We start from the raw sequence: 23,561 nt of genomic DNA, 5'->3' as shown, positions 1-23,561 counted from the left end.
TACAATCACTATTTCGCGACTTTTAAGTTTTTGTTTCAAAACCTTAACATCTTGTCGTAATTTTGCTTTTCTCGGGGCATTTTTTATTTCTTGCGTTTGAGTACTTGATTCCTCTTGTTTGACCTTTATATAGGACATTTTCCAGAAATTCCAACGTCATATTTACTAGAAGATCCTCCTCGTTCGCTTGACGTCAGGCAAATGATATACATGCTTGCGTGCGACGCTATTCAATACAATAAACAAAGTCAAAAAAATACCACGTGATTCCTCTTATAATATGAAAAATACATTGCAAAATTATAGTTTTTCACGATTGTTTTTTCAAATTTAATATATGACATAGATTAAGTACAATTTACAAGACAAATGGTATTAAATATTATTATGAGAAAAAATATCTAACATTTTAAAAATATATACTCACACTAGTAAAAATTTATCAATGAATCTGATATATGGAAGGATATTCCACAAACTGGAGAGGATTCTCGCTTAAAACCACTTACAATACAAGTGTTCGCCATGATTACACGGAAACTTTCACGATTTTCGGAAAAAAACAAGCCACAAGCTGTATCAGTGCCCTTTTAACTTCGAACTACAAACGTAAATAGACGCCATTTTTCTTTTAATCCATTCATAGCTCTTTTTCGGTGATGCCAACAATTAATCTGGCTTCCCATGAAAACCATCAGAAATCTACTTACCTACCATTAAATTTTCCATTAAACAGAGTTCTTATTAATATAGAACAATATTTTTTTTGTTAATGAGCTTTATTAATATATGATGTTCTAATAAAAATCAATATATATCATATAATCAATACTTCTTATATAATTTATTTTAATAAATTGTCATCATCAGCAACTAATTTCACCATGACTTTGTACGTTTCTTTTGAACCAATTTAATTTTTGACGTTGATGGAAATTCTAAATTCTCGCAGCATTTTCTAGTTAAGTTTAAGTCACATCGTTTAAATAATATGTATTTAGATATATTATTGTCATAAAATGTTTAAAATCCTGTAAAGTGGATTGATTTTAACCTTTTCGATAATTTTCAACAACGCCCTAAAGGATAAGACGTCCGGTGCATTCGTATGAAGCGATGCACCGGTGTTCGAATCCCGCAGGCGGGTACCAATTTTTCTAATGAAATACGCACTCAACAAATGTTAACGATTGACTTCCACGGTGAAGGAATAACATCGTGTAATAAAAATGAAACCCGCAAAATTATAATTTGCGTAATTACTGGTGGTAGGACCTCTTGGGAGTCCACACGGGTAGGTACCACCACCCCACCTATTTCCGCCGTGAAGCAGTAATGCGTTTCGGTTCGAAGGGTGGGGTAGCCGTTGTAGCTGTACTGAGACCTTAGAACTTGTATCTCGAGGTGGGTGGCGCATTTACGTTGTAGATGTCTATGGGTTCCGGTAGCCACTTGACATCAGGTGGGCTGTGAGCTCGTCCACCTATCTAAGCAATAAAAAAAAAGCCCAAGCTACTACTGATACTACTGATAACTAAGACAGGGGTCCAAATTACGAGATTTTGTGGAAAATCCTCTAAGCTAGCAACACTGCTTTTTGTTTGTAAAATGTGCGAGAGGGACACCACCACTTAATAGTCATTCTCTTTTCAGACCGTTTTTCCTTACATCTTTTGCTATTTAAAAATAAACTTTAAGCCATAGAGATAAAGTATATTTTTAGTTTTTATGTCAAACGAAGTAAGCACTCCAGTTAGAATAGTAACTCTATGGGCGACATACAACTGTTTTTTTTGTTTAGGTGATTTTATGACCTGGTAACTAAGACCTTTAAGTCATGTCTTATTTTAATTTATATTCTTATTTTTATGAAAAATGATAATATGGAGTGAAATGAAATGAAAATGATTAATTTGAGACGTTAATCAACTGGGATGAAATTAAATGAAATGAGATGATATGGAATGAAATATAATCTTAGTAAAATGGTGGTCATTTACTAAGATTTTTTCAGTGGACTTTTTGGAGGATCCCGAGAAGTTGCGTCCAGCGCCTTTGTTTCATTTTCCCACATTTGTGCACTTTCACAGATATTAAACAGTTAATAAACCACCGTTATTACACATTTAAACCTGAAGAAACACTAAATAGACAAAATAAAACAAATCACACAACTTCACTCCTCGCGTTCCCGCCAAAAAGTCTCCATACAACTGTACCATGGAGTTAAACATAGATTAAACACTTAATATTGAAAAAAAAAAGCGCGGGAAGCATAAAATTTGGCGGTCGTGTTTTTTATTTAAAAAATTTTTTAATTATCGTATAGTTGGATTAGGATAAGTTTGTACATATTTTTTATATATTTAATTTTTCTTTATTTAGTGTATTTAATTTCGTCGTCGGGTAAGTCTTTTTGACCTTGTTTCGTAAAATGGACCCCCCGGGAGATCCCGGGGGGACTCTTGCTTCTAATAGTTTTAATATTTTACAAGTAAATGACGAATGTGACTTATCGTCAGTGCCCGCAGTGGCGCATAATATTGTTGTCGAGCATGACGATTCTACTGTAGATACCGATTACTCCGGACATCAAACATCTGTAAATCGCAAACGTGCATCTCGCAGAATTTGTAGACACTGCAATAGGAAAAGGAGCAAGTGTGACTCGAAAGGCAACACCGTCTGCCAGTGCCAATGTGAGGAAAGTGGTCCTAATAAAGCCTTAAAGATTAATAGCTCTGTTCATGATCCAGTGTCTACTAATATATTTCCTAATCATCCGACTCAAATGGAAAGTAATGATGTCACTCCTAGATTTATAGGAAGACATAAATATTGTGACTCGGATGCTGCCCCTTACGTCATTCATATTCAAAAACAAATACAGGCATCTAATGACAATACCATTTTGCACCCAATTTCTTTTGGCAAATTTTTGAAAAATTATTCTATTAAAAATATTGTTAATGGTAGTCTTAAGAGAATTGGTAGAAACAGGCTATCACTAACATTTGAAAATTTTAATGCAGCTAACAATTTCATGGATTTAGATATTTTAGAGAAGAATAAATATAGAGCATTCATTCCTACCTTTCAAGTTACTCGCATGGGTATCGTTAGAAATATTCCTACAGAATGGTCTGAAGAAGAAATAATTAATAATATCAGTGTTCCGTTAGGTTGCGGAAAAATCCTAAAAATTAGGAGATTAAGAAGAAAAATCACTGTAAATGATAATAAAACTTTTATTGACACAGAATCCGTGGTAATAACATTTGATGGACAGGTTTTACCTAAAAGAGTATATATGTGTTTTACATCATTACCAGTTGATTTATACATTTATCCTACAGTTCAATGTTTTAATTGCTGTAGATTCGGTCATGTTAGAGCTCAGTGTAGATCGAAACCGCGTTGTTTTAAATGTGGTCAAGATCATACAGGAGATTCTTGTAATGTAGAGGAGGAAAATGTTTCCTGTTGTCTTTGTAACGGCTTACACTTTGCTATAAATAAGAAATGTCCAGAATTTGAAAGACAAAGGGCCATAAAGCAGACAATGGCGAACAGTTGTGTGTCATATAAATCGTATGCTGATGTTCTTTCTTCAATTCCATCGGATCGTAAGAATCATTCAACGTTTCATGAATCTACTGCCCCCAGCCCAGTAATTGCCAGTAAAAGTCCATCGTCATATAAAAAAACAGTTTTTATGAAACCTCGATCTCCCTTTAAAGGTGATAAAGGTTTTGATCAAAGGGCCCATAGAAATCTTACAAGAGATTACGATGCTCCATCTCCTTCTAATGGCTGTGCTTTAAAATTTAATGAAAATTCCGAATCTCCTGTGGCTGAAATAATTATTGCTCTTATTAATTTACTTGCTCCTAATAACGCTACACCGTCCAACGCAGCTGATATCATAAGACAAATTTTAAACAAAACATACAATGGCTCCACAAATAAAAAAGATGATTCAGTGGAACTGTCGAAGTATTCTAAGTAAAAAGTCTGATCTCATTCACTTAATAAATAAACACTCTCCAATCATAGTTTCTTTACAGGAAACATGGTTGAAAAGTATATATCCTTTCAAAATCAAAGGATATACCTGTATCCGTGAAGATCGTATTGACGGGTACAGTGGTGTTGCTCTTCTTGTAAATAGTGTTCTTAGCTTTAAACTTGTAGATATACCTGATCATAGTTTTGGTTTATCCATTATTGCGGTCATTGTAAATAATATATGTATAGTTAGTGTATATATTCCCCACCCTTCTGTAGAGATTTACAAAGAGTTTATAACTATTATTTTGAATCTTCCTAGACCAATCATAATAATGGGTGATTTTAATGCTCACCATCAAACATGGGGAAGCTCAATATCTAATGAATTTGGAGATATAATTCTTGATTTTGTTAATGAACAGAATTTGTGTATTTTAAATTCTGGAAGTCCAACTCGTAGAACTGGTCCTGATCAAATTGTTAGTGCTCCTGATATATCTATTTCCTCCCCATCTCTGGTGCCGTCTTTGTCCTGGAAAACATTAAAATTAAGTTATGGAAGTGACCACTATCCTATTATTATTTCATTTTCACACAATAACATAGTAATTAAGGATCATTCTAAACATAAGTCTACAATAAAGTACAATCTATCTCAAGTAACAGATGAGGATTGGAAAACGTTTCAATCGCGTTTGGATATTAAACTTGCCAACTGTGAAAATAATAATAACTTAGATTCTGATGCACAAGCAAAAATTTTAGCTTCTGCTTTTATAGAAACAGCTGATGAAGTTTTCCCTTCTAAAAGCCCTTCTGGTATTTTTATTCCTTCTCCTCCTTGGTGGGACCGGGAGTGCACTCAGGCGGTAAAGGAGAGAAAAGCAGCCGAATTATTATATTTAGAAGAAACTATTACAGAAAATTTTGATATTCTAACAGAAAGAATCAATAGTACTCGGAATCTTTTATTAAAAAAGAAACGAGAAGGTTTTAAAAAATTTTGTGCTTCGATTTGTCCTAATATCTCACCTTCTGAAGTATGGAACCAAATAAGAAGATTTAGATCTGCATATAAAGAAAATACAGTCAAAGACTTGCCTTATGATCTGGCTGACAAGTTTCTTGATAAATTAGCTCCCCCTTATGTTCCAGAAAAATGTTTAGTTCTTATCCCATCTGTCCTTCCTTTCTCATGTTCAGATCCAGTTTCAGATTTTGATTTACCTTTTTCATTTAATGAACTGAAGGGGGTAATCTCGAATCTTAAGGACTCTGCTCCAGGTGATGATAAGATTCCTTATTCTTTCTTTGTCCATTTGAGTGATTCTAGTCTCACATATTACCTCAACCTTATAAATTCTATGTTCATTACATGTGTTATCCCAGAGTCATGGAAAAAACAAATTATTTTACCCATTCTCAAACCGGGTAAATCTTCATCAGATGTATTGTCATACAGACCCATAGCTCTCTCATCTGTAATGTTGAAAATTTTAGAACATTTAATTAAAATTAGACTAGAATGGTTTGTGGAAAGTAACAGTTTACTCAGTGACAGTCAAAACGGATTTAGAAGGGGTAAAAGCACAATGGACAATCTTGCTATCTTTATAGTGGATATTTTGGTAGCTTTCTCAAACTCTGAATCTATTGTAGCTGGATTTCTGGATATTTCCGCTGCATATGATAATGTACATATTCCTACACTGCTTTACAAATTACAGAAAATAAGGGTTCCTGTTAGACTTGCTAACTTGATTATTACTATAATGTCAAATCGAACTATCATTTTAAACTCTACCTCTTCAGATTCACAACAATCTAGAACTTTATGGAGAGGTCTTCCTCAAGGATCTGTGTTAAGTCCAATTTTATACAATATATACACTTGTGATTTGGAAGAGACCCTTGGAAATCAAGTAAGAATTCTTCAATATGCTGATGACCTCCTTATGTACACTTGCAATAAAGACATACATAAAGCTTGCTTATCCCTTAGGAATTCATTTCTAACTCTTAAATCTTGGTTAGATAATAATGGACTTTCCCTTTCTGCCTCCAAAAGTTCTATTGTTGTATTCTCTAGAAAACGTTCTCTTCCTCCAATTAGTATATTGTATGAGAATGAATTAATTTCTGTAAATAGTCATGTTAAATTTTTAGGTTTAATTTTAGATTCAAAATTGAATGGAATTCAACATTGTAATTACATTACAAACAAGTGTTTGAGTAATATGAATATCTTACGTTCTCTTGCCGGTGTATGGTGGGGTGCCCACCCATTCAATTTAAAACTTTTATATAATGCCATAGTAAGATCAGTTTTAGATTATGGTACTTTTTTACTTCAACCAGGGGATGTGAATGCTTTCAAAAAACTAGACACTATACAGTCTAAGTCACTCAGAATTATCACTGGAGCCATGAAATCTAGTCCTGTTACAGCATTACAGGTAGAATGTGTTGATCCTCCTCTTCATTTGAGACGTCAATATTTATCTGATAAATTCGTTTTCAAATCCCTACAAATTCAAAATAATCACATTATTACCAAACTTAAAACTTTAAATGAACTCATAGAATACTCTTCATTTTGGAAACATAAACAGTTACCATGTTTAATAATTAGCTACAGAAAATATTTGTCTATTCAAACTCCAACTAATCACTCTCATATTTTCCCTCTATTTTGTGTAAACTATATGGCATTGATTTTAAAACCGGATATTCATCTTGACATGGGTATTTCTAAGTATCAACCCCAACCAAATACTAACTTTAATTTTGTAATAGACCAAGACTGGAATGACTATAACCATATATATACAGATGCTTCCAAACACCCTCAAGGTTGTGTTGGTGTAGGAGTCTACCATTCGCAATCAAAAATAGTTGAAAAGATAAAATTACCATCTGAAACATCAGTGTTCACTGGTGAATGTTTTGGAATATACAAGGCCATAGAATACATTTTGATATTCAAACTAAAGAAAACTTTAATACTAACCGATTCAAAGAGTTCTTTACAGGCTCTTGCAAAATTTCCTTTTAAATCTCAACCGATTTACCCTATTCTCTTAGACTGTAGAAACCTGTTAATGAAATGTATGGATCAAAATCTTACAGTATCATTTGTATGGATACCTAGCCATTGCGGAATTAAAGGAAATGAAATAGTTGATAGAATTGCAAACGAGGCTATCAATTGTGGTGATATTTATTATTTCAAAAATTATAGTCATGATTTAGTTAGCCTTCCTAAAACATATTTGAATAATGCTTGGAGTGCACAGTGGTATAATGGCGTTAAAGCAAAATATTACCGAAGGGTACAACCAACCATTCCTTCCAAACCATGGTTCTACAAATATAATTTTAAACGCCACGAGACTTCCAGTTTGATACGGATGAGATTAGGCCACACGTGTAGTCCGGCACATCTAGCGACGATCGGAGTGCTGGATAGCAGTAAGTGTGAGTGCGGTGCGGACATTGGCGATTTAAATCACATTATTCTTTCATGTCCCCTTTTTGATCATTCACTTCTTTATAGTTCTTTATCATCACTTAGTATTCCTTTTCCTATATCTGTACCTTATTTATTACATACAGTAGACCCAGTTATTTATAAAATTATTATCTTATTCCTCAACAGTTTTAACCTAAAATTATAATTATATATATTATTTATTCTTCCTAATTATATTAATCCTAATCCAATTTTCCTGCCTAAACCTTATCTAACTTATATTTTCTGATTTGATTTTTGCTTCCTAACCTTTATTTTGAAAGTGGCAAATAACACTTGGTGTTGGGTCCAAAAAGAAAAAAAAAAAAAAAAAAAACACTTAATATGAGTTAAACAATTATTTATCTTGCATGCACGAGTTGCATATTTCTTGGTAATTTCGTATAAATCATGAACAGTCATAAAAATTTTAACAGACGGCAAAAATAATAAATACACTTGAAAAATTGAGTTTATTAACACATTTTGGTCTACCGAGACAGTTTGTTTGGTTTAGTGAAAAGTTTGAAAGTGTTGGATTTGTTGCGTTGAAAATTGGAATCAGTGCTAATAAAGTGGCAATATATAATTTGAAAAATATAAAAGTCTTATGAAATCACCAAAAATGGCTATGCAGTGTCAATTGTGGATGGGCAGTGTGAGTTTTTTATTTTTTATTACTATGTAGCCTTTGCTTAATATTAATTTTAAACAAATTTTAAACATAAAAATACAGATGGGTATGTTCCCACAGACAGTATATAGTGTCCACATCGTCTACCCCGTGTCTTAATTAATATTGGAACAGCAGCCAACCGTACCCTCACTCTCAATACACAACCCAACACAACTGAAATTTACATATAATGTTTAAATGTATTTAACATTGTCTCCCTTAAAATTACTACTTTTTGAACAGTTAAAGAGAAAAGCAACAATAATTATCTTAATGGTCATATCAAACTGTTCAGACAGTACTCAAACAGTTCCAGGAGCATAGCGGGCTCATAAGTAACCCTATCACTAGTAATTACGAAAATTATAGTTTTGGAGTGATTTTGTAATGTGATAAATTTTGGAATTAATAAGGTTCAGTACAATGATAATGCCAAGAATGTAATAAAAAATGGATTCTATAATTTTTTTAATTTTTACTGCTATAGTTTTTGTGCCCAATGAAAATTTACAATGCAGAATAAGAAGATGGTAAAAATTAAAACATGAAATGAGACCATAAAATATAGTTATGAGTACAACTTGCTAACATAGAAAATAAATACTCCACTAAATCAATGAAATCTAATTAGTAATGAAAGTATAATAATAAAATGTGTTGTGTTTTTAGTTGGAGCCCAATATGACTGAGAGTTTCATAATGGCAGCATTTAATAGACTGGGACAGAGACCTCTAGCAGTAAAAGTCATGAGGAACAAATTCACTGGGGAACCTGCAGGATATGCTTTTGTGCATTTTCAGGTACTAAACTTGTAAAATATATACTTTATAATAAAATATTTCATGCCATGTACACAAAATTACATCTCACATTAAATCTTACATTATTAAAATTTTTCAAAATCCTTACAGACTGATGAAGAAGCGATTGACGCAATGCACAAATTGAATGGAAAACCCATACCAGGCACATTTCCAGTGGTTAGATTTAGACTAAACACAGCATCCAGAGAAACTAGAGCCAATATGCAACATGAAAGAGAATTTTCTGTTTGGGTTGGAGATCTAAGCCCTGACGTTGATGATTACTCTCTTTATAGAGTGTTTGCTTCTAAATATACTTCCATAAAAACTGCTAAAGGTTGGTGTTAAAATGAGAAACAGTAAATTATTGACAATTTAAAATTGTTATATCTTACAGTCACTGTTTTATCAAATAAAAGGATATTTTTTTATATGCAATAAAAAGTGGAATTTAGTATTTTAATCCTATTATAGAATTAAGTTTAGTAAACTTAACTGGAACTTTAAATTTGAAATATAAGGTTGCAATGTTAATTGATTAATTCATTTTTCATTTGAAACTACACTAATTAAATTATAATGCAAATTTTTCAGTGATATTAGATAATTCTGGCTATACAAAAGGATATGGCTTTGTCAGATTTGGTAATGAAGATGAGCAACGTAATGCACTATATGCTATGAATGGTTATTGTGGACTCGGAACAAAACCTCTCAAAATTTGCACAGCTGTACCTAAACCTAAAAGTAATTTAACAACTGCTCAGTCTACTTCTACAACTTCAACCGCCACCTACACTAGCGGAACGGTATTTATAAAAAAATATATTATGCATGCAGTCGCCTTTACCTTGTTATAGGGAATCATTAAAATTGAGAATTTTGAATATATGCTTATTCATCATAAGCTGAAATTCCCTTCCAGTATTTAAAATCTATGTATATCAATCAATAAATGGTCTAATAAAGTGTAACTTATACAGAGTGCAATACAATTTTACACATAATTACATACTCTCATAACCAAACAAATGTTACAAATACATATTGTATAAATATTTATGCAGAACATGTATCCTAGATTAATCTCTTTTATATAGAAAGATAAAATATTGTTAAAGATGCTTAAATTCATCACACTGAACTGGTTATTTATTAATTATAAATTCAATAATGACAGTTGCAATCATAGTTTTCTTGTAATTACTTAGTAATACTATTCTGCTGCCTAAATTATGCTGCTATTGTTACATACTATACATAGGTCTAGAACGATCTGCTACAGTTTGTTTATTAGAAAACAGTTGAAATATTAATGGACCATTGTAATTATAGGATTACAACCAATATTATGATCCGTCAGCCTATTGGCAAAATTATTCAGCCTGGTCTGGGTACTATGGACAGGGTGAACAAGTCACGACAGCTGCAGTCCAACCGGCAGTTGCATCTGATACTACACCAGCTGTCGCTGTCAAAACACAAACCGATGATTTGGTTCTCGTTGGTGAGCTATAATTGAAACTTAACTATATTCTGTTTTAGTTTGAACAAATAGTCAATGGTCATCAATTGATGTATTTTTTTAATACAATGTAGATTTTACAAATTTAATCAAAAGCTTATTCAGCTCTTAAGCGTCGTTTGAAGACACGGTATAGCGCTCTATATGTTCGAAATCTGAATTACATTGGAACAACAACGACAAATAAACAAGTCGCTTTCCAAAAGTCTGGAATTTAGCTATCGACTTTCTGTTGCTCACTATAGAATATAAGTAATAATGGGCATTCAAGCGTTTTCTCCGTCTGCCCCCGTGAAGGGCCTGCAGAGGACTCTACGTAAAACTTATTGCAATTGCAGAATAATAGTAACTCTGACCTTACAAATCCCAGCTAGATTGCTTCGTGGCACAAATTTTTAGGATTGTGAGACAGACTAGTAAGTGCTCAAAATTATTTAATAAACTGTCGTTTTCAGATCACAAGAAACCAATCGACGTGGATCATATGAATAATGAATTTTTGGACGTAAACATTTCGCTATGGGACAGTTTAGAAGGATCACAATGGTTCCCTCACGACGTCATAGAAGTTCACTCATAAACTATCAGTACGAAAACTAGTTGATTTAAGTTCTGTAAATAAATACATGTGGAAGCTTTTTTAAAAGTTAATTTCATATAAATAACCTGCCTTACTTTGTTATTATTGCTCTCAGTGTTCCAAATCCGTCATTGATAAAGTGAACCAACCATATATGAACCATACATGAATAATATCGTGTACCTAATAAAAATTAAACTCGCAAAAATTATAATCTGCGTAATTGCTGTGGGTAGGACGTTCTTGTGAGTGTGCACGTGTAGGTACCACCACATATTTTTTATTACTTGGAAGAGGAACGAGCTGATGACCCGCCTGGTGTTGTGTTTACCGGAACTGTAACCCGTAATGTCTATCAATAGGTGGGTCCGCTATTCACCTTGAGACATGAGGTTTGTCTCGATTGTATAATATAAAGATTGTTCCACCCTTTAAGCCGGTACGCATTACTGATTTGCGACAGAAACTGGCAAGGTGGTGATAATTATTCGTGCTCACAAGGAGCCGTAATTAGGTACCCATTTTTTTATATCTAAAATATATATTTTACAATACAATATGTGTGATATGGAGTCTTATAAAGTGTTGTTTAAAGAAGTTTCAATGTACCTAGCATTGATGAAGCATAATGCTGATAACTCTGTTTCTGTAATCTGATGAAGCGTGTTGCGGATAATAATATGTTTAAAAAAGTGTTATTTTATTGTTGGGAAATATAACTAATCTTCTTATTATGTACCTAATGTGCAATAAATATTTCCATCAGTGCAACATAAACAAAATCGAGGCCCACAATTAACTTCTCGCATTGAGAACTTCCTAATAGAAGTTAGTTAACATTGGGTATTTAAAAAAATTAAATTACCTTCGGTATCACATTCTATTTTTAATTGATTACATTCTAGTAGCATATCAACTAGCTTAACATTGGAATATTATGTACTCTAATATTCTTGAAACATTTTGCGTAAAAAGTACGAGTAACATCTTTTTAGTAAATAAATAAATAATATATTTGAGATCATAATTTCGATTCGACCATTGTAATTGTCAAGATCTATTATTTTGGTGTAACTTCACCAAATAGCTAAACGTTTTTGCACTTTGTGTACGTAATAATAAAAAATCATTTGGCAATGGATCAAATCGGTTTCAACATTTACATCTTAAAATATATTGTACTTATTGTACACAAGTTTACTATAAATATTATTATGCACTATTACATTATGAGCTGCTAGAGAGGCGTAATTGTATATGAATTTTTCCTTTGTCGCTTATTTGGACTTGGGTTTACCTGTAATGGAGTAACACTGATTCTGCTATCCATACTGGCAACACTGTTCGGCGAGGCCGATGTCATAGGCGAAGACACCATAGACGCGTTACTGTCCGTTGTTTCTTTTCGTACGTAACCGACTACAGAGTTCAATAGTGAAGGAGGTAAATCGACAGGCAAAAGCTTCCCTTTCTCCCGCGCTATGTAGGTTTGCAACATTTTCTTTGTCGGCGAATTGGGGTCGTTGACCGTCAACACGACCAACGATCCTGTCTCAATGTTCGACGGCATAGAAGGATTGCTAATATTATCCAACAACATATTGGCCGGTTTTGGATCTATTTTAGTTATGACGGCCATGTCGCTGACGCTGTTCTTTGATTCTTGTGTTTTTCTATTGTTTCTCACAGACAGGGTTGCCAGGGACGATGTCGAACCAGGTCCCGGCTCAGGTTTTGGTTTTTGACCGATAGATTTTTTTGGTTTACGTTTCTTTTGCGACTTGAACTCGGACGCTCGAGCTATTATGTCGTCCGCCGTGTGATCTACGTTGCTCAAATCGCATCGCAGGACTGACGACTCTAACAGTTTTTTGCTCATACCTGCAACATGAAAGCTTAAAGTTACTAAATAATTATTTATCAAAAATATTGTGTGCGTTTCTGCAGGCTAATTCATTCATAATGGCTGAATAAATTATTTTTTCCTGCTAATGCTGATAGCCTTGATAGGGTATATCAGCTTCTCCTTGACGTGTAGGTGAGCTCAAGAGGCTCAAACCGGAGTGTTGTTAAAACTGGCCCTAGCAAGAGCAGTGTTTCGCAGAATCTACCACCGGATCGAAAGCGCGACCCACTAAGAAGACCTGGCGAGAAACTCAGTGGGCTGTCTATGGGTTAATTTACTCGTCGAGCCCTTCGTCGCAAGCGACGGGATCGGCGAGGACGGTGACCGGTGCTTGAGCTACCTAAAAGCACCGTTAGTGGATCGGGAGAATCCGTAATGACGTGTTTAGGGCCACGTCGACTGTTTACCATTTAGTCTACAGGATCGGGTATAAGAATTATTTGTAATTCTGTCAATGTACTGAGTTAACCTTAGATTAACATTTTGTTTCATTCTATTCAGCAGTTAGATTAAATAAAATAATATTGTATGTACTCTGTCTATATCCCCGTAGTTCTTTGTTTCTTTCCTGCCTCTCTTTCTTCTGCTTCTCCAGTCGCTGTTTTGCCTCTTCTTCTCTTTTAGCGGCCTCTGCTCGTTCCTCCTTAAACTCTTCGTGAAGCCCCATAGCGTCCCATTCAACGCGAGATCTTAAAGCTTTGTCGACTTGGGCTATATTCAGTTTCTCTTCTTTTTTAAACTAAAAAAATAATATATAGGTATATAAGTTACTACAATTTAAAAATATCTAAGTTTGTTTGTTAATCCCTAGTTTCCATGGTAGAGGGATTCTAAGTTTACGGACAGGTGATTGATTGATCGTGTGTAAGTTGTCCTCAATTTTTGATGTTCAAGTTACTTTAAAAACTGCCGACCTTTGTACGCATGTTCCCTGGAGAAATAACTAGAGCGACTATTCTGTTCTACTCTCGGATCTTTAGCATATTCTTTTTTTTTGTAGGTAGAACCACTTGTGAGTCCGCGCGGTTAGGTACCACCGCCCTGCCTATTTCTGCCGTGAAGCAGTAATGCGTTTCGGTTTGAAGGGTGGGGCAGTCGTTGTGGCTATACTGAGACTTTAGAACTTGTATCTCAAGGTGGGTGGCGCGTCTACGTTGTAGACGTCTATGGACTCCAGTAACCACTTAACACCAGGTGGGCTGTGAGCTCGTCCACCCATCTAAGCAATAAAAAAAAAACAAGGTAGGCCGTTGTTATGCTGTCCTTGAGTCCTTGAGTGACGATGAGGCAACTGCTTGGCTCAGCTCCTGGCATTTGTGACGTCCATGAGCGACGGTAACCACTCACCATCAAGGGAAATAAAAAAAGGCGGGCCCGTATACGCTTTCTTCGTTGCTCTTGTAGGCAGACGAGCATATGGCCCACCTGATAGTGAGTGGTTACCGTCGCCCATGGACTTCAGCAATGTCAGGGGCAGAGCCAAGTCGTTGCCTACCGTAGCCAAGCCGTTGCGTACTCGTCTGCAGCGTGTCCGAAGGCAATAACAACGAACCTTAAGCTTGAGGTCCCGCCTGGTCCTGCCCGGGAACAGGGGCTCCATGAGCGTGAAGTCTGTCCCGATGGCGGCGAGCGCGCGGTAGAAGCGCACGGTCTCGTCGTGCGTCCAGTCGGCGGTGCGCGCGCTGCGCCGGTAGCCGCTCGAGCGCTCGTTCCACGCGCCCTCGCGGACCTCGCTCGACACTTTACGCCCGTTGTTCGACTGCTTTATAACCTGCAATTCACGGGTTTACCGGTAATTGGATATTAAATTTCGCAGGGCATGACAGACTTCATATAGGTAACATTACGTTGGAGCTACTGCTTTGATCAACGCGTGTTTATACATACTAGTCCAGTCATTTTAGGCCAAAGGGTCCTTTCGCCCTTTTCCGATATTTTGTTTATTATACAAATTAATAAAAAAAAAAAATTAGCTTGACCTAACTATGGAGCGAAATCTTTGAACACAATTGTCATCAAAGTGAAAACCGACTCTGATCAATTTAATAATTTTCACCCTTATCAGGGACTGTTGACAATACAAGAATTTTCTTTTATTTTTTTATTACCTATGACCTATAATCATCCTATCCACGACAACCAAAGTAAAAATAAATGGTTATATTAATCTTTAATTCAGTTTGTAGTTAAATGCTCTGTTTCCAATTTTAAAACAATTTTTATTTTTAATAATCCTTGACGGTGCAATTCGTCCGTGAATACTTTGCACGTTATATATTCGCTAACGAAAATTGGTATCCTGCCTGGGGGTTTAGAACATGAATATAATTGTATTACTCGATATCAACGACAGCGCCTTAGATTGCCAATAACATGAATTATTATAATAATAAGTCGCAAGATTATTCGCGTGCAGACAGTACAACACGTACCAAACTCTGTTCGTCCAGTATAATTTCGCCGTTGGGACCTAGTTTGATCTGTGGCACGGGAGCCGCGCCCGTCGAAGGCGGATCGTTCGGGTCGTCATTTTCGCTCTCGTCAGGCTGATTCTGTGATGCTTTATTCGCCTCTTGAGCTTTGATTTCGTCTTGATCTGGACTGCAAACGAAAAATGTTTGAATCATTTATGTAAGCGTAAAAAAACTTTTCGTTCGTTTAAAAAAACTTATTTTTTTCTTATATAATATATATTATATATGTCGGCGCAAATATGACTATTTACCTACTGATCATAAACTAATTACTCTGTGATAAGAAATTGATGTTAAACAGTCCCTTTTATTGTAATTTCAATACTTTAAAATCTTGTAAACACGCTCACGTGTTTAATACTTGTAAAGACGCTTCCTATAAATACGGCCGTGCTGTCTAGCGTTTAGTTCTACCCGATGATATGTAGGCGAAGTAAAATGTCCCTTAGAAATAAGGTGACACTCTACAAAACTTGCATACGCCCCGTCATGACCTATGCAAGTGTAGTGTTCGCTCACGCGGCCCGCATACACTTAAAATCCTTTCAAATTATTCAATCCCGTTTTTGCAGGATAGCCGTCGGAGCCCCGTGGTTCGTCAGGAACGTCGACCTCCATGACGACCTGGACTTAGAGTCCATCAGTAAGTATCTTCAGTCGGCGTCCATGCGCCACTTCGATAAAGCGGCACGACACGAGAACCCTCTCATCGTGGCCGCCGGTAACTACATTCCCGATCCTGCGGACAGAATGGAAAGCAGTCGACGTCGCCCTAAACACGTCATCTCGGATCCTCCTGATCCACTAACGGTGCTTTTAGGTACTTCAAGCACCGGTCACCGTTCTCGTCGAACCCGTCGCTTGCGACGAAGGGCTCGACGAGTAAATTAACTCTCAGACACAGCCCACTGAGTTTCTCGCCGGATCTTCTCAGTGGGTCGCGTTTCCGATCCGGTGGTAGATTCTGCGAAGCACGACTCTTGCTAGGGTTCGTGTTAGCAACATCGTCAGGTTTGAGCCCCGTGAGCTCACCTACTAAAGTTAGGGTTACGCTGAAATAGCCGCTAGGGCTATCAGCATAGGTAGGAAAAAAAAAAAAAAAAAGAAAAAAAAAGCGTTTAGTCATTCGTGTCCGAGCCGTAGTACAGTACGGATCTCTCTGTAACGTTGTTATGCTTCTCGCGCAATATACGCAGTTCTCGTGAAGTTTTGTTTTGGAAGCCCAAACATGAGTCATCATCGAGAACTTAATGACCGTGACGTCAACAATGCTGACGTCACACTTTTTAAAAACATTCCTTCAGCGTTTCTCCTCCGTCATCAGAAGTGGGATCACATGCCGCCTCCGCTCAGCAACAACCTGGAGACCATTTAACCATATCGGCGGAAGAAGACTACACCCCAGCAACAGCCGATGAGCCTATACATCTACTTCACAAATCAGCATGGTCGAGCAACAAAATCAACACTCAAAGATAAGTTTTTATTTTTGATTACTAAAATTCCACTACATAAGTACCACAGTGTACGCCCACTACATAAGTACCACAGTGTACGCCCACTACATAAGTACCACAGTGTACGCCCACTACATAAGTACCACAGTGTACGCCACAACATCACACTACACAACATCCTTATCCGAACACCTTAAATAAATCTACGAGAACCGCCGAGAACTCTACGAGAACCCTACGATACCCTCCGAGAACCCTACGATACCCTCCGAGAACCCTACGATACCCTCCGAGAACCCTACGATACCCTCCGAGAACCCTACGATACCCTCCGAGAACCCTACGATACCCTCCGAGAACCCTACAATCAAATCGCATTAATAAGTCTCAAACCTACATAGTTACAAGTAACGCAAGTATAACAGATGCGCTACTCAGAGAAACTTTTTATTCCTGCAGGTCAATGAGAATCAAAGAAAAACCTACGAGAATCAACAAGGCCGGTGCAGAGCGCGCACCGCCTGTCAGTATGGCCGTGTCGGCGCAAATACGACTATTTACCTACTGATCATCAACTAATTACTCTGTGATAAGAAATTGATGTTAAACAGTCCCTTTTATTGTAATTTCAATACTTTAAAATCTTGTAAACACGCTCACGTGTTTAATACTTGTAAACACGCTGACGTATACGAAGTCCTATAAATACGGCCGTGCTGTCTAGCGTTTAGTCATTCGTGTCCGAGCCGTAGTACAGTACGGATCTCTCTGTAACGTTGTTATGCTTCTCGTGCAATATACGCAGTTCTCGTGAAGTTTTGTTTTGGAAGCCCAAACATGAGTCATCATCGAGAACTTAATGACCGTGACGTCAACAATGCTGACGTCACACTTTTTAAAAACATTCCTTCAGCGTTTCTCCTCCGTCATATATTAAAAAAGATATTAGACATATTTTTTTTAACGTATACGTAATGCTAGAACTGCGTCTAGGTCCACATGGTCCTTTAAGCCAAATAAAGGTCTTGTGAAACTAAATTTGCGTATTTAAAGTATTGTTTTTTTTGTTGCTTAGGTGGGTGGCTTACAGCCCACCTGGTATTAAGTGGTTAGCGGAGCTCATAGACATCTACAATGCAAATTCCACCATCCACCTTTGAGATATGAGTTCTAAGGTCTCAGTATAGTTACAACGGCTGCCCCGCCCTTCAAACCTAAACGCTTCACGGCAGAAATACGCAGGGTGGTGGTACCTACCCGCGTGGACTCACAATACCACCAGTAATGAAGCAAATTATAATTTTGCGGGTTTGATTTTTATTACACGATGTTATTCCTCCATCGTGGAAGTCAGTCGCAAACATTTCTTAAGTACGTATTTAATTAGAAAAATATTTACCCGCCTGCGGGATTCGAACACAGGGGCATCGCTACACACGAATGCACCGGACGTCTTATCTTTTAGGCCACGACGACTTCAATTCAATATGCTTTCGGGTCAATCTGATTACTTAAACAGTGTCAATGAAAATGTACAGGGAAAGCGAATGTCTACTCACATCATAGGGTTGGTGGAGGGGTTGTGGAATATGAGGTCGTACATGGTCATCGTATCGCGCTGGGCAGTCTCCCGGCGCCGACGCATAGCGGCCATACGGCGACTCATCTCCTGTCTTCGAGTCCTAAGAAACCACATTTGTCATCACTGCTTTTACTGTTACCAGAGGCTTTGATGATGAAACACGCATATTATACTAGAAGGTGAGTCCTAAGGCTTTGAGGGTTTTTATTTGATTAATCGAATTAGTAAAACCTTTTTGTTTGATAGCTGTGTTTTTTTTTTATTGTTTAGTTGGATGGACGAGCTCACAGCCCACCTGGTGTTAAGTGGTTACTGGATCCCATAAACATCTACAACGTAAATACGCCACTCCCCTTGAGATTAAGATTTAAGGTCTCAGTATTGTTACAACGGCTGCCCCGCCCTTCAAGCCAAAACGCATTACTGCTTCACGGCAGAAATAGGCGGGGTGGTGGTACCTACCCGTGCGGACTCACAAGAAGTCCTACCACCAGTAAGACCACCACCTTTGAATTACTTTTTTTTGCCTCTGTAGGCAGACGAGCATACGGCCCATCTGATGGTAAGTGGTTACTGTCGCTCATCGACGTCAGTAATACCAGGGGCACAGCGGGTTTCGAATGTTGTTCAAAAATGCAATACACTTCGTAACTATATTCGGTTTTTTGTTTACTAAGCTTATATCTAAGAAATCTAAATAGTACATTTGGTACACACCAAAAAAAACTGCTTTAATGTGTCAAAGCAGTGCAGTTATTCGGATAAATTCATTCATAATTCACCGATAAAGATCACGTGACACTTGTAAAATCAAACAGCTGTCTTCTGTCACTAGCTATTCAATTTACTGATGAAGTAAAATTAAGCTGCATGTACAATAGCTTACTTTGTTTGGTAATGCTTTTCTTTGGTGGGAGATAAAGCTGGATTGGCAGTCGTCGGTTGACTGACGACAGAACAAATTGAATCATTTCTCGTTCTATTTGTATCTCTGAAACAAAATAATTAAATAGAAGAAATAATTTATATTAAAAAAAACACGGGACGTCCGCGGTAAAGCTATGGCATAGTATTTTTTATCAACTTATGCAATTATAATTAGACAATAATAATTTAATATTAAAACACTAATAAAATAAGACCACGCTATATTTATAAATAAATTATTAACAAAAGCGACGTCATGCCGTGCGCTTATTTACAAACACTACACAAGCGCAATGCGTGAATGTGTTGAGCGCGAGATACATTGTAGGCGGAGTGGGGGGGTGTTAGGTTTTATTTTCGTTACTGAATTTCTTGATTCGGTCGCCACGCTCAAAGTCCGCGATAAAAGCTATGCTAGCTTAAAAGAATTACTATTTCTCAAGTCGATGTAAATAACTTTGAACATACCAGAATATAATTTTCATGGAATTCATTTCGTTATTAAATACATTATACATAAATAGATAAGTTGGATGTCGATTGTTACAAAAAAAAACTAGGGTTGGTCAACTAGGCAATCACAATAACTATCTATAATATTGCCGTGGTATTGATTGATTTTAGTACTGTTAAATCATAAAGATGGCAACATTACTGGTTTAAATTCGAGTGTTGCGTGGTGTGAGAGTCGTGTCGCTGTCGCATCGGTAACGGCGTCGCTGATCTGTGACCCAGCAACGAACGACGACTTTCATCTTCAGACTCACTCGCACTCCCCTGGGAAAGTACATTTATTATTTTATTTATTTGTAGTATGTACCATATAACCTACACATTTCATAAAGTTCTAATTTTAAAAAAAATATTGGTTGTTTGTAAAGTCGGTTTACAGAGAAGTTTTACGTAATAACGTCAGTAGCAGAACTTTTCGAACTGCTAGCTCTGACGTCACGCGAGAAGAGATAAATGTGTCACTGCGCCGATTATGTCTCTCTATCGCTTGCTCCGCGCTCTCGCTTGCACGCTCAGGCTCAGGTCAAGCAGAACGTGACACTTTTAGCCGGAGCTCATTGATTTATAAGACGTTATCACGTCAAAATGAAGCGTAATGTTTTGCAATGTTTTGGTTATCACAACCGATCAAATTTATTTTTATGAAATAATTTGACAGATAAACTTCGTAATATTTCACTGTTCTGTTGTTGAAATTTATTAAACCTCAGGTAAATCAAATGGGTTACGCGATTTTTTTTTTATTTTTTTTTTAGGCAGACGAGCATGCGGCCCACCTTATCGTGAGTGGTTACCGTCGTTCATGGACTTCAGCAATGCCAGGGGCAGAGCCAAGCCGCTGCCTAAACAAAAACAATTATTACATCAAAACTGAAATGTGTGAAATCTTTTGGAGGTTAACATCTGAAATAGCTACTCTAATAGTATAGCCTCAAACCCAAGGATGAGTAAATTTTATCAATATCCTTGCATCCAAAATCCGGTTATAGACCTTACCTGACCGATTTGTTGATATACCATTATGGTCAAATAGACCCTTATTGTCACACATTCACAATTAATTTTCATAATAAAGGAATAATGATAATAAAAACATTGTATAATTTGCCTATTTACTGTTGGTAGGGGATGTTGTAGCTTGGATGAGTAGATAGGTATCACTGACCTGTCTGTCTTACTTCTGATGTCTATTTTTATGATGATCAATTTTAATGGTAGGACATACAATCTGACGACTTGCAAGCTACCGGCATGCTTGTATGAATCGACCTTAAAAAGCTAATGTTTACATAATCATGTAACAAATTATTTTTCATATCTGTATATTGAAAAATTATTACATAATGCTTACATGGAATTTATTTCATAACACTTATGTGTATTATTGTTTTAACAGGTGTATTTATGAATAGATCCTTAATGAAGTTGAAAATTGTATTAATTGTCCGAAATTATGAAAACATTTTGTTTAATTTTTGAGAACAAAGCAAGTGTGTGTGGATTGTATTATTATTTGTACATGTCATTTCGAACCTCACATTTTCATATTCCAGTATAGATATATGAAAAAAAAACTTTTGACATCACAGATTCTATGAGACAGTTCCAATGCAACTGATTCTTGGAGGTCTTATGAAAATGAAAATTATAGTTAGATTTAAATTATTTTTTTCACTTGATGTCAAGTGGTTGCCGCTAGTTTCAGATGCTCCATGCATACCGCTAGACTATTCGTGCAGCAGTAATGGGCATCAATGGGCATCAGGCAGTATGATGAGAGCAGTAGACATATAATATGGTATATATTTAAGTGTGCATTAAAAAATAAATGTTATAAAACAAATAACCTGCACACTGTTCCTTCTTAGGGGCCCCAATCGAGGCACGGGCCGTAGCTTTGGTCGCACTTTGCTGGGTGAAGGCAGAGGTACAATGGGATCAAACAGAACCTCCACATTTTCTGATATAATCTCATTTTTGAGCAAAGCTATTGGTTTTGGTGCACTAACTGGCTGTAGAGGTACAATACCATCCATAGGATCTTCTGTGATACTCTCAGGTACACTTGGTACACTATAATCTGAAATTGTTTAAGCATTTGGGATAACAAGCAAAGGATAAAAAGCATTGGGGATTTTGTTTTTGCATATATTTCTTTTTTTTTATTGCCCTTGTTGGCAAACGAGAATACGGCCCACCGCCGCAGACTTCAGTAAAACTTGTAACTTATAATCACTTTTATATAGATAAAGGTGGGATTGAAGAACAGGCCAGTAATAAAAATTATTGAAGACTTTTTTTTTGGTACTGACAAAATTATATTTAAAATACTACTTGTACATTGAAGTCCCATTATAATTAAAATTATTTTTCATTTATATAGGTTGGCAGAGGAAAAGTGGATTAAATTTTAAGATAGTACATATTATGAAATATGTTCTAAATATAACTTGAAAAGCATCTGAAAAAGTTGTTCAATAAAAATGACTACAGCTTTTGTGTGCATTTTGAACATTTCTTACCATCTGGAATGTCACTTCTATGTGTGTTTGTGCCACTTTTACTCGTAGAACTTTCAGAATCACTGATCTTTTGTATAATCTCAGTACTGTTATTCCCAATAGACTTTGTACTATCACTATTCTTTTTTGCATCACTTTTTTCAGGAGTAACCGCTTTATTAGTTACTTCAGCCGTATTCATTGCAGCCAGCACTGGTGACGGTATGTATTTCCTTAAAGGGCTACTTTTAGCGTGAGGAGATGCAAAAACACCGGATTTAACCCCTGCAGTAGAAGTAATTACCGACACTCTATCAGATAGCTTAGGAGTTATGTTCCCTTTGTTAACCGGTGTTGCAGCTCTATTAACATGAGGTTGTCTATCTGTATTCTGCGTTATCACACTACTATGTGGAGATTTCGATGGTGAATTAGCAACCGAAGCACGCTGGTATGTCTTTGCCACATTGTCATGTTTAGTAGCATTTGGACTTTTTGGAACGTTCTGAAGATCATTAGTACTTGGGCCTTGTTGATTCTTATTCTCCGAGTTTTCAGCATTTTTCCTACGAGGCGGAAGTGCCGCTACAGCTTTTATTCTCGCTCTCCTAGTCGACATCTTCAATCCAGGTTTAATTTACAGAACTTATAATTTACTAGGAATAAAAACTAAAAAAAAAATATGGTGTTTTAGTAACGGACGTTATTTCCGTTTATTTAGACGTGGTTTTTTTTATAACTTATGCTTGGTCCGAAACATTTTTCTAAAACTTCCTATCTGACATCAAATCAACTGCAACAATCACTGAAAATTTTATCACACGTTTTTAGACCGTTTACTTCGGTGACAATGATTGACATTAACAAAACGTCAATGTGTTGTTTTAAATGTAACATTGGCAAATGGTCAAAACGTACAGCTTAGATAGACTTTAGCTATGATTGTTATACACATAAAATAAATAACTTTAAACGAATACTTTAATGCCGTGTTCATTATTCGTGCAATGTATCGATTCTTATGTCTATTATTTTATTTAAATAAAAAAATAATATCTTCTAATAATATCTCTATCTCTAGTAAATCACATTAA

At 36.2% G+C, this 23,561-nt stretch overlaps 2 protein-coding genes across 4 annotated transcripts; one reads left to right on the top strand and one right to left on the bottom strand.

The window, feature by feature from the left end:
• Nucleotides 1–3,230: 3,230 nt before the first annotated feature.
• Nucleotides 3,231–23,340, bottom strand: LOC101747231 (uncharacterized). Of its 2 annotated transcripts, XM_062673972.1 has the most exons (14): nt 22,489–23,326; nt 21,814–22,046; nt 20,109–20,230; nt 19,413–19,517; nt 18,504–18,626; nt 15,446–15,614; nt 14,566–14,784; nt 13,548–13,752; nt 12,405–12,988; nt 7,022–7,106; nt 6,262–6,536; nt 5,113–5,490; nt 4,365–4,543; nt 3,231–3,854 (listed from the first exon to the last, which is right to left on the bottom strand). In XM_062673972.1, the coding sequence occupies exons 1-10, from the start codon at nt 23,084–23,086 to the stop codon at nt 7,092–7,094; spliced, it is 2,373 nt and encodes a 790-aa protein (XP_062529956.1). In that variant the 5' UTR covers nt 23,087–23,326; the 3' UTR covers nt 3,231–3,854; nt 4,365–4,543; nt 5,113–5,490; nt 6,262–6,536; nt 7,022–7,091. The 2 variants fall into 2 exon arrangements, with proteins under 2 accessions (XP_062529956.1, XP_004933421.1); XM_004933364.5 differs by lacking the exons at nt 3,231–3,854; nt 4,365–4,543; nt 5,113–5,490; nt 6,262–6,536; nt 7,022–7,106 and having other exon boundaries at nt 11,974–12,988; nt 22,489–23,340.
• On the top strand, nt 7,199–11,192 carry LOC733055 (tRNA selenocysteine 1-associated protein 1). 2 transcript variants are annotated; one of them, XM_012696479.4, is made up of 6 exons: nt 7,199–8,180; nt 8,868–8,999; nt 9,111–9,339; nt 9,597–9,811; nt 10,338–10,509; nt 10,983–11,192. In XM_012696479.4, the coding sequence occupies exons 1-6, from the start codon at nt 8,133–8,135 to the stop codon at nt 11,105–11,107; spliced, it is 921 nt and encodes a 306-aa protein (XP_012551933.1). In that variant the 5' UTR covers nt 7,199–8,132; the 3' UTR covers nt 11,108–11,192.
• Nucleotides 23,341–23,561: the final 221 nt, after the last annotated feature.

This window comes from Bombyx mori, chromosome 19 (assembly GCF_030269925.1).
Source record: "Bombyx mori chromosome 19, ASM3026992v2".
NCBI lineage: Eukaryota > Metazoa > Arthropoda > Insecta > Lepidoptera > Bombycidae > Bombyx > Bombyx mori.
Note: the sequence above shows the minus strand (reverse complement) of the source record. Positions and strands in the feature narration are given on the sequence as shown.